This window comes from Aedes albopictus, chromosome 3, assembly GCF_035046485.1.
Source record: "Aedes albopictus strain Foshan chromosome 3, AalbF5, whole genome shotgun sequence".
NCBI lineage: Eukaryota > Metazoa > Arthropoda > Insecta > Diptera > Culicidae > Aedes > Aedes albopictus.
Window position 1 is genome coordinate 430000961 of NC_085138.1, and position 12833 is coordinate 430013793.

At 36.4% G+C, this 12833-nt stretch overlaps 1 protein-coding gene across 1 annotated transcript in view; it reads left to right on the forward strand.

The window, feature by feature from the left end:
- LOC115267997 (uncharacterized) overlaps positions 1 to 12833 on the forward strand; it is a 105412-nt gene that overhangs the window by 73750 nt on the left and 18829 nt on the right. Inside the window, exon 4 of the mRNA XM_029875876.2 lies at positions 3060 to 3202. Within this exon, the coding sequence (XP_029731736.2) occupies positions 3060 to 3202 (143 nt within the window). The remainder of the gene's footprint in view (positions 1 to 3059; positions 3203 to 12833) is intronic.

Here is a 12833-nt window from a genome sequence, read left to right on the forward strand (position 1 = left end):
TTCTTTACTGATTCGCCAATGGTTTTAAACTATATCTAATTGAAGCCTTAAAAAGCCAAAGCGAAAATTATACGTAGTACTCCCGATCCTTTTTTTTGCACGGGTCGTTATTTTGCTGTAACTCTGTCAATTTTTTTTTTAAGACACGGACAACGTCTTCAGCTTTCGGCTGTACAGACTGTTTTAAGCTTAACATTAGACAACGGACAACGGAACATGCACCAGTGGAAACGGGGAACCCAAGTAACACAACTTGTTGTATAATAGTTTATAATTCACTATTAGTACTTAGTCAGAAGTACTTTTCTGGTTATATTTACTTAAAACCGAACATCAATAGAATTAAAACAGCGCAAAAAATGGCGGCTTATAGAACATCTTACAAGTTATATAACATGTATTCAAATACACTTATAGTGCTAAAATTGTCATCCACAGTGCGTTCAATTCAACACTTGAATAATTATTAGTTATATTTAAGTTATTCGCCTACAATAAACACTTGGAAAACTTGTTTATAATGCAATAATATTTGTGAGTAGAAATAAAGCTGCTTAGTAGTAATTCAACCTGCAGAATACACTTATATATCATACCATATGCAGATGTTGAGATTAAGCTTATTCTAAGTTATATTACTTAAATTTCAACAAACAATGATTTTCTTCAAACTTCCTCTTCTACTGTGAAACGTAGAAATTGTTCAAAAAAAACAAATCAAAACAAATTGTATTTATATATAAACGAGATTCCTTCAACTCGAAAAATAATTTCCAATGGCTTTTCAAATTTATCAGATAACAAATTCTGAAATGGGTTTCACTCAGTAGTGTTAAGGATCTTTTACGTGCGGTTCAAGATTTATCGTGAAACCGCTGATTTTACTCGCCCGTAAATTAGGCGCCATTGAATTGAATTGAAAACGATACGTGAATCAATCAAATATTACTGCTTTGTGAACATTATTTGCAATTCCATGTGAAGATGCAATATGGCAGTTTCCCAAAAAATTACAGTGCTGTTCAAAGTGTCATAAACTATTTCAATCATAATATTGTTAGCTTTACGACTTAAGTCATAAATATTATTATTACTGATAATATCTCAAATAAAATTCCATTAAGAAAAGTAATAAGGGAATTCACTAAATAAATCAAATAACTGTGTAAGCCATACTGAGTATTGAAATATTTCATGGAATTGCCAATGAAATAATCCAAGACTGCCTTGGTGATCGCAACGTTTAATCAGGATAAAAATTAATCAGCGGTTTACGCTGTTAAGTGAATCCCTCTAATGTCAAACTATTTACCATTTTTTATATGAAGTATACGTATTCATGTTTATGAACGGTACTGTAATGTTAAAAGTTTTACTTGAAGAATTAATCCATTTTTACATTCTTTGATTTGAACTTGTTGTAATAACGTTAAAACTACATCATTATGACAACTATCCAGCAGTGGATTGTGGTTGTGTTTGTGTATCATTAAAGTTCATAACATGTCTCAATTACATTTCTTAAACATGCACACATGGACAATATTACTTTTGTTTTTAGACAATCTATACAACATTAAAATAACATTATTACAACGTCTTTTTTAATGAGACCAGATTTGTCAAATGTCAAAGTCTTATTGTCAAAATTCGTGTTGTTTACTTTTTGGTGATCGAAATTCTCGTCGGGTTTTACGATTTTCACGGGATTTCTAATGCTTTTTTGCATAGTCATCGACGATTCATTTAATTAACCCGTGTCCCGTACGCAGTAACCCGTGAGTGCTTCTACAACGAAATGCAACAGAATAAATCAGGGAATTAACTAATACCACAAGGACGATTAGTATGACCCAGAGCCATCGGCAATCAGCACTGTTAGCAGTACCAACCAAATGCTGAGGTGAGAAAAATGGTCACATCAGGAAGCTGATGAATCCACGGTGGATGTGGATGTGAGGCGGTGTCGCTAAAACTAATTGGTTTTATTATGAGAGGTAACAATTACAAAATTGATGACAAATGAAGCTAAACAATTTACGGCATTGAGCTGAACTAAGGTTGATTCGGGTGGATTGCCAATTGAGTTCTTACGGTTTTAACTGCCACCGGTCTGGGATTGTGACTGAGCAAAGTGCTGAGTGTGTCTGTTGAACCAATTTAAAAATTGGTAGGTACTTTGTGTTTTGAAGCTCGAATAATGTTATTTATTAGTATATAAACCATATTTTATACATGGTACAGCTGATAATCGAAAAAACAAATATTCCTGTTGTTTGTAATTGAAAAACATAATTACAGCTCAAAAATCACATAAGATGTTTTCTGAAACTCATATATGACAATTATAGCGCATCTCTGGAAGAGTTGATTTTAAAAGATGTTTTCTGTGTTACTTGGGAAGAAACTATTCTCACGAAAAGTTTCAACGCCCGAAGCGGGAATCGAACCCTCACCCCATAGCATGGTGCGATTATAAGCTTGGTGACCCTAACCGCACGGCTACGAGGCTCCACAAACCGATTCTCATGAAATTTTGTACACTGATAGTACTAATCGTACCTACATGTGTACAAAATTTCATGAGAATCGGTTGAAAATTGACTGAGTTATAACAAAAACCAGACCCGTGCAAACAAAGAATCGGGTGTATATGATTCTAATGCCATGTTTGGTACAGTAACCGTATCAAGATATGCTTTGAAACGAAGAGCGAACCCCGGACAATAACACATGTCACACACTGCTCAACTTCTTAACTGTGACTTCTGGCACTGAATGGTGAACGACAGGTCAGACATAATCTCACACCTAGCAGGGTTTCAATTTCCCATTCAAAACCATAGAAACATACCCAAGCCAAGCATACCGACCCAAGTATGTGAGGCTTGTGTTTTGATATCCGAAAGAGGATACGATTTGCATTACCATACATACATTTGATTCCTGGCTCTTAAATTCTCCACCACCCTATCTCCCATGCTGAAATCGATTGGACAATCAAAATTTAACGATCACTTCAACTTTTTAATGTTCATTTTCCGTTTTCCCTCCGACAGTGACCTTCACGCGGGCCTCCACTGCATACGAAGCTACACGCGACGCTGCATGAACATCCACCAGAGAGAGCACTTCAACAAGCTGTATCACGGCACCCACGAGGTCATACACGAGCTCTGCCAGGAAGGACCCTATCAGGAAGGCACGTACGTATTGTACTAGTTACATCCATGTTTCATGCCACGTCCATTTGCACCTGTGCGCGACGATGTTCTTGTAGTGCGATCAGTTTACGTTGTTGTTACGTTTTGGTTACAAATTGCAAACATGTTGCGTCTAATCATCATCGGCTAGCTTTCGTCGACATTCATCATAAACACATCATACAAGTAGCATGTCAAATTCCCATCACTTCCATTATGCGATAACTCGTAAAAAAACATTTCCTATTGAGCATTTCTAGCTCAACGCACGAATCCTACAGACGCGACCTTTTTCAATTCAAATGAAGTTATTTGTTTTGTAATGTTCTTCACTTATCGTATGAAAAAAAAAAACTAATACAATATTTCAAAAAATATATAACTTGAAAACCGTGATCAACAATAGATTCTAAATCAACAATGAAAAAACTATACATATTTTTTTCCTACATTAAACTATACTTAATTAAGAACAAATTCAAAAACTAAAATGAAAATTAAGAAAAAAAAATTGGAACTTTTTGAATGTTATTTGAAACAGTCTGAAAATTAACATACCTGAGAAATAAATGATTCTTTTTTGATAAAAAAAAATAACTGGAAAACAGTAAGAAATCTCGAACAAACATTACACACGTTCCCATTTTTCTTATTTTTTTTTATTTTTAAATTTGCCATTACTTAAGTACGATTAGATGAAGGAAAGAAAAATACATAGTTTTTTTTTTTTTAATTTGAACCTATACGTAGATTTTAAATATAAAACATAAAAAAATCGTTTCCTTTTGCTTGTTTATCGATGAAAAACTAAAAAAATGGGAAGAATGAAAAGTTAGAAGCATTTGACCATCTTGGACAGCTAAGAAATTGTTAAGTCAGCTTTCTACTGAAAAATAATAAAAAATCGATGGGTAAGGTTTTTGGACAAATTGATAAAGAACATCTTCAACAAATTTAAGACACTGTTTCACATGTTTTGGTAAACTTGCTTGAGGAGTGTCTTTTGAGCCTCTCAATATCTGGCCCGGAGTAGGAACTAGTACCCAGATAGAAGTAAAAAGTAATTTGCAGAATGTTTGGCCGGTTTTGGCTGGAAAGGTTTTTAAGAAATGACATGCAAATTCCGAAAACTAACACGAAAAATTGTTGTTAGAGTTTTCAAAGAAAATTGAAAAGTTCTTTTTGATACATAAAACAAAATTGAGACATTAACTAAATGAAGTTTCTGGAGGAATCCTTAACAAACACTTAGCACATTTTAAAGTTGTTGAAGACGACAGACATATCTTAAAACAGTTTTTTATCCGGAATGTATGAGTAGTTTCTCGTAGATACCGCGGACGGTTTTCAATTTAACTGCTTGGCCCTACTTTTTATTTTTTTAAAATCACATCTCACAATAATAAAAAACATACATCTCTGCTTCTTTGAAATGTTACGCCAAATTTTCTGACTTTTCTGATGAAAATAGAGAACTTGGGTACTTGATTTGGTTCCAAAACCATAAAAACCTGAAAAAAATAATATATTTACATTGTTTATGCACCTAAACACAATTTGGCCCTTTCAGCGTATTTTTCATGAAAACCACAATTCAATATCTCGACACTGATTTTTCATTAGGGCCTAACTGACATTTTCAAATTCTCTTCATCGATCCTCTCTTTGTGTTATTACAGAATGTATATTGAGTTTTCCAAAGATTTTTTGGATGAAATGCGCAGAAGACGACTACATCTTGCTATAGAAACAAAAAGAATAATGATTTTGTTTGTTTTGATCAAGTTATTAGCGAAAGCGAGAGTCGACGAAGAGAAATCGAGTCAGTTAGGCCCTTATGAAAAATCATTGTCGATCTTTCAATCAATACAAAAAGGATGTGTTGAAATTGTCAACAATTATGTATTTATTTAATTTTCAGTTTCTAAAAAATTCGTTTTTTTTTTGCCAAACTATGTTAATGACAAAATACAAAAAAAATACGGATCTAATTATTTCCGATGAACAAGTCTACCAAGTATCACGTTTTTATTATTTATTTTTTTAAATATTTATACATTTTCTTCCCCATTCTTATTCACCAACAACTCTGCCCTAAGAAAAGAAGTCGAAAGTATTCTATTCAAAATTTCTTATCTTACTGAAGGGTTGTGCGTCTACCGCTCGGCTGGAGCTCAATAAGATTTCACAGCATAACATGTGAAAAGGGCCTAAGTGCTTTTTGTAAACACACATGTCTCGCTCGCTGTAGGGCCCAACTGCATCCACCCACGCACATCAACACCCTTATCAGAAAGAGTAATCTTCGGGCTATCTGTTAAGGGTGCGGATGTTCGTGAGTGGATGCAGAAGGGCCCTACAGCAACCGAAACATGTTTATTTACAGAAAGCACTTAAGCCCTTTTCAGACGATTTGCTATGTTTTCCCTACGTTTATTTGGATTAATTTTATAAAAGACCCAAAGAACCAGAAAAAAAAACAGATAAACACCTTAATGGAGTGAACTATCTATAAAATCACAAAGAGAGATGAACCAGCCCAAGGCAGAAAGTCTCTAAAATAAAGCGAATTGAATTGAATTAAAATACAAAGACTAGTGCAATTCCTAGAGTATTTTCAAAGGGAATTTAAGAAATAAAAATCTAATGAAAAACTTCACATTACTCTACAAACTTTTAAAATAATAATAAAAATATTGAATCTTTTTTAAATAAGCACAATTCATATGAACTAAAAAGAAGTTTTAGTACATATTACTTTAAACTTTGTATAGGCTCGTTGTTGTTGGCTGTTGGCTATAAAAATACATATGACAAAAAATTAGAATGGAACTAAAAAACTGCGGATATTTTTACCCAAAAGTGGGTCAGCAATCATAACTTTTTTTAAAGTGGTTTTTTTTTCAAATAACAAAACCTATAAATTGTGTTCCCCTGTATAATGTGCAGTGATTCATTTTCACTTATATTGGTCGAATTTTGAGCGAAAAAAGCTCGATTTTTTTCAAATACGATGAGAGTTTGCTTACTTTTGTCAATTAGTTCATCTATATAAATAAAAATGGAATGGTGTTTGTATGTCACGAACAGGCTCGGGAACGGGTCAACAGATAAACATGATTCTTTCACTGTTGCATTCCGCCAGGGCTCCGAAGTGTTTGTACGAAAAAATAATTAGAAAAATTGACCGGAAAGGCAAGAAAAACAGGAAAATCTGAAAACCCATTTTGAGGAGCATTTCTTCATGGAACCGGATGTCAAAAAACAGAGTGGGCAGGCAGGACGACGTTTGCCGGGACTGCTAGTTCCACTTAAAAACATGATTTTCAACAAACTTGTATTTTTTTTTTGTTTATCATACAGTTATGATCAATAGCTGAAGTACTTGTTAGTCTGATGAGTACAGATATCGATTCGTATGCAAAAGATTCTGGGTTGAATCCGTGGCCCGTATCTTGCCTCCTCTTGTGTATTTTTCTATCCACATTCCTCCTCTGTCTCTACAACGCTAGAATTGATGTTAACCCACTCACCGTAAATATAGAGTAGCGTTTTCAGCCTGATCTATTTGATGCATCTTAACATGTTTGAACAACACGTATAAATTGCATTGTTTGAAAAGACTTAACAGTGCACCTTCATCTGAAATTTAATTTCTGCTGGAAAACATTTGTATTGAAAACTGAAGAAGACAATTACACCGTCTTCGACCTTGCGGCCTCTACAGACTGAACAGTACTGACATTCGACAACGGACAGCACATATTACACCCAGTGGCCCAATGGAGAATTTTTCGTTTGACGAAAAGTTTTCCCCGATTGGAGCGTAAATCGAGCCCACATTCCGAGGCTTACGAGACCTACACGACTGACGCCGCGAACCGCTCGGCCATGAAACCCACAAACTTACCAACTTATCTGAAGTTCTCAAGAAAATCAATGCATCAAAACTTATTACTTGTGCACCCTATCTTTATTTTGACTTATTTTATTTTAAAAAAATCAATATTTGTACGAATAAGTGTTTCGTAACGTCAGCTAAACACTATTGTTAATTTGACATTGTTGATTCAATTAAGATTAATACACAATGGAAGCAATCAAATGTGTTCATTTGAAAATACAGTCCAATTTTTCATTATTTTTCAAATTTAAAATGTTTTGAAATTTCGTTCTGGAGGGTCGCTGAAATCTATTACATTCAGATGTGGAAAAGTTTGAAAATCCCTGAACTGTATTCACGGAACACAACTTCAGAATCAACCTTCGCCACGACCTTCGCTAAGACGTTGTTGAAAAATCCTGGAAAAGTCACGGACCTAGAATTATAGATATTTAATTAAAAAACTCTTGGAAAATCCTAGAATTTCATGATTTATTACCTATTCTATGGTGGAGGTTAATATAGATATAAGTTTTTGCATGCTCGGGAGAAAAAAAAAGAAAAAAAAACAACCTAGATTAAGTTACCTATTATTTTTACCTAAGATGTATAAAAGAATGCGATGGATCTCTTCAGTCGAGTCAAGTACAAGACACTGAAGACGACCTTACAGTTGAGGTCGAAATACGTATCTGTCAAAGGTTGCAAATTCTGGAACAGTACTTAACGGAATTCAAAGGAACAGTACTTAACGCGATTTTCTTTTTATTTACTAGAATTTCAGTTTTTCTGGATAAACTTTCGTTAAAGATGGGTAAAAATATTAAAAAAAAACAGAAAAACAGTATTAAGATGTCATTACTATTTTTATTTTTTTTTTTCTTATTTTTTCTAGTTTAAGTGAAATTCTGAAAATAATGGTACTCGCTCATGCAGGAAAGAACCAATCAAAACAAACAAACTCGCCATAAAACAATATAATTTTGGAAACCTGACGCCAAGGACCTGAGATCGAAATTCACTCCCGATATACTCACAAAAATGTGAGTTCTTCTTTTGAATGGGTAGTAAAGCTTTGGTTGCCGAGATGAGCTAACCATTGGAAAAAAATCTTGTTAATAAAGATAAAAATAGCATTTTTTTTTAATTTTCAAAACAGCTTTCAATGATAATTATGGGAATATTTTTGATGGATTCGCATTAAAATTTCAGAAAATGTACTTTAAGAACTTTTAAAAACGTGGAGGAAGTTTTTTGCAAAACATAAATACACGAAAACATAAAAAAAATATGCAAAAAAGCATTGGCCGTGGGCTCACGCTACGGCTCTGTGTACGCATCTCACTACGTACAAAAAATAAAGTCAATTGGCACAAAATTGACTAAGTGAGATCATCAAGCACCCAAAATAGATTTCCCAGCTAACACATAGGGCCATAGGGGCCATCCATTAAGTACGTCACGGTCCTAGGGTGGAAGGGGGGTCTGTAAAAGTGTGACAAGCAATGTATTAAGTATGGGAAAAACCTGTACGAAGGGGGGAGGGGCGGTCAAAAATTCTCTATTTTAGCGTGACGTAATTAATGGATGCTCCCATATACGTACATACTCCCATTTAACCGCGTGTGATGTGTACGCATATTGTCTCCTCTTTTGCATCCTATTCAACATCATATGCGATCGTGTGTTGGTTGGGTTCCTGCCTAAATGGCCTAAATATTACACCTACAAAAAATTGGCTTTTTCAACATTATCTTCATAGTTTAAATACGGGACACAAACTGGAAACACAACACAAAATCAATCAATGTCCAAAAACACGATTGGATGTTGTAAATAATGCTTTTTCAGATGGAAAGATCAAATCAATCAGGGAAAAAAATGAACAGTGCTCCAGTAAGCGAGTCTTTGAAAATAAAGTTGTCCCGTTAAATACGAGACGGATGGTCACGGTCAGCCTAGCAAAACCTGATTCTTAACTTTTCTTTGAACGCTTCCACAGTTGAGCATTCTTTGCCAATGGCCATTTTTACACTCTTATACCATGATATAGAGACTCTATGCCCCAAGAAGTTAAGAAAACATTGGAAAAGAGTCTTGGGCAATCATAAACTGTACTAAAGCATTCTCAGCATGCCCTTGCTAGATATCTGCGCGATTACTGCTTCAGCTATATGGGCTTTTGATTTCAAACATTACGAATAACAAAAAAGCATTGACTCTTGTAAAATGAAAGAAAAAATGTTAAAACGTCAAAGATTGAATGAAATCAACCCGAAATAACTTCTCAACTCAAAAAAGTTATTACGTTTGTATACTTAAATTCGTGTTATACCGATTTAGATCTTCTTGCAGAAGTGCACACGAATCACGATCAGAAATAACTACAAACAAATTTAATTCATCGTCCCCCCAGCTGCGTATCCAAGCTTAAGCTCGTGAAAATGTTCAGATCCATTGATGATAGGTGGTACGTGTTCTGGCCGCAGCACGGACTCTCACGTCACAAAAGCTCATATCTTCCTGCGAGAATTCCAAAACCGTCCTTTATACGTGTGCGAGCAGCAACAATGACGTGGAAACATCAATCCTTTTGTACGTCACTTCTGATCTGAATTTTCAATATATCGCTTGCTTGAAGAGGTCTCTCTCTCTATCTCTGCTCATCCCATTTGCGGACAGGTAGAACCTGGAATAGAGTCCGCATTTTATATATACATTACTCGATGCCCCGATATCACAGACGCGCAAGTGTAGATTTGCCATAACCGTTGTCGAGCGAGTGAACAAGGCTGTTCTGCTGAGATCTCAACTGACCGATAGCATTTCATTATTCATTCCCCGAAACCAAACAGGGGGACATTCCAGCACAGTGCCTTTACAGAATTCAATTTTGTTAAAGGACACTGGCCGACCGGCCGGGCCATGCGGCACTTCACCCGGTTTGACTTGCTGGGATCTGCACTCCAGGATGGCATGTGCACCACATCATCCCCGGATGGTTTAATACGTGCCACAATGTGCTCTCCTCCAGTCCGGCCGCCCGTAGTAGTCGGTTGTTTGGGGCAAAATGCTAGTCGCCATGAATAGGCTCCGGGTCAAGCCAACCGGCGACCGTTGGCCATTGGACTGACACAGAACACACATCTGTTTATCCTGTTCTTCCTTTCGAACGCTTCCGAACATTTTTCATTATCGGTTGTAAAACGGTTGTCCTTTAGTAGTAACAACAGAGCTTACTTAGTGCAAACCTATATTCATTGATAATAGGCAGTAGCGGCCACAGTTTTGCATTTGACTTTTTTCTATTGAAAGTTTTTTTTTTCAAGTTTTGTTTCAAGAACGCCTCTAGGAAATCTTCTTTGTATGCCTTCTGGGGTTTCTGCAGAAGTTCCTTTTACGATTTCTTTAGATATTTTTCGAGGACTCTTCCACAAAGCCATCTTGGACTTTCGTCAAGTATACCAGCTGGGATTCCTCCAGGAATCTCCAGGAACTTGTAGTTTCTCCAAATATCTTCTCAATGAATCCATCAAGAAACCCTCTCAAGATTGTCTCAGTATTTTTATTGAAAATGTTCTTGAGATCCATTTCGGAATTTCTGTTGTACCAGGAATGCAGCTGGGATTTCCTTAGGATTCATCAACGAACTTCTACGGGAATTCCTTTAGGAGTTCATAGAAATTGCCCTGGAAATACCAGAAGTTTCCTCCGATAATTCCTCTAGGAGTTTCTCTTGTAATTCCTCTAGGAATTCTTCCGGGAATTCTTCTGGAAGTTCTTCCGGCAAGTTATGTAGGTGCTCCTCCTGGAATTCTTCCAGGAGTTTCTTTAAGAGTTCGCCCGGAAATTCTTCCAGAAACTTCTCCGAACATTCCTCTAGAAGTTCCTTTGGGAATTCCCAGAAGTTCCCCAGGCAATTTCACTACGAGTTGCTATATTGTTTTTTTTTCTAGAACTTGCACTGGGTATGCCAGGAGATTCCTTCGAGAAGTCCTTTAAGAATTTCCCCGAACGTTCCCAGCAGTTCATCCAGCAATTTCTCTACGAGTTCTTCTGGGAATTTCTTCACGAATTTCTTGGGAATTCTTTTAGGAGTTCCATCGGGATTTGCTCTAGAAATCCAGCTGAGAATTCCTCAAGAAATTCTTCCGGGAAATCCATTAAGAGTTCATCCGAGAACTCATCTAAGCATATCTCTGGTAATTTCTCTACGAGTTCCTCCTTGAATGCCCTTTTGAATTTCTTCGGCAATTTCTCTACGATTTCCTCTGAAAATTCCTCTGGCAATTACTTCACTAGTTGCTTTAAAAATATTTCTGGGAATTGCACAAGGAATGCCCGGAATTTCCTCCGAGAATTCTTCTATGCATACTCAGTTGATCTCGGCTAATTTCCATTCTTTTGCCGAGATTTGCACAACCGAGCGCTCGGTTATCGAAATTTAACTGAGATATCAGCAAAAAGTCAAGTTTATTCAAATGAGCTTTGACCGAGATTCGCACAGCCGATCTCGGCATTTTGTTTTTAGTGTGTGAGTTCCACCGGCAATTTCTCTAAGATTTGTTCTAAGATTTGTTTCCGGAATTCTCCCAGGAGTTTCCCTAAACGTTCCTCTACTAAGAGTTCATCAGGGAATTCTTTTAGATGCTATTTTAGAAATTCGTTTAGAAGTTTATCCGGGAATTCCTCTAGGTGTACCTAGAGGAATGCCTCTACGAGTTCCTCCGGGAATTCCTAAAAGAGTTTATTCGGAAATTCCTCTAGAAATTCCACCGGGAATTCCCCTAGATTTTTTTCCGGGAATCCCTTTAGAAGGTCATTCTGAATAATTTTTTGGGCAGCTGATTCACCATAACAATTATTTCAATAAATTTTCAAGAAACATGTCATTGCATCTTCAAAATGATGAGTTGCTAAAAATAAAACTCTGATATTGATTAACGAAATTAACAAAAAAAAATAAAAAATATGACCACGCCATTTCACGCCGCCGCCGCCGCCGAAAATTCATTCGATGTCACGCCGCCGCCGCCGACCAAAAAAGTGCAAACGCCGACACATTTCAAATCGGCGCACACCTCTACCTAGAGGAATTCTTGGAAAAATGCATTTAGGGATCCACAGGAAAATTTCCACTGGAATCCTTGAAAAGTTCTTGTATAAATCACAGAACGGACAAGAATCCCAGTGGGCATTTTTAGAGTAATTTGTTGAGGAATTCCTGAAAGAACTTTTGGAGAAAGCCGCGGAGAAATTCGAAAAGGAATTCTCGGAAAAATTGCTCTTGGAATACCCCCGAAAATTATTGCTGTGATTCCTTCAGGAATTTATACTAGGATTTCTCCAGGAATTTTAGTTATGACTCTCAAGTACTTCCAAATGGTATTTCTGCAGTAATCCTGGAGGATTCCCAACAGAAATTTCTGGAGCAACTTCAACAAAAGTTACTAGAAAAATCTCACAAGGATTTCCAGTAGAATACTAAAATAAATACTTAAAAGAGTCTTTAGAGGAATTCCTGAAGGATTCCCTGAAAAAATATCTAGGCGAATTTCTGGATAAATCCGTGGAGAAATTACAACACGAATTGCTGGAGGAACACGTACGTCGCTCGCCGGGATGCACCTGCGAAAGCCTCATGGAGGACCCTGACCCGCCCGAAACAGTCGCGCCGCCCAACGTTTACTGTGAAACATCTGCCATTCAACACTCTACGAGCTCCAGCCATCAGAGTCATCCCGGCC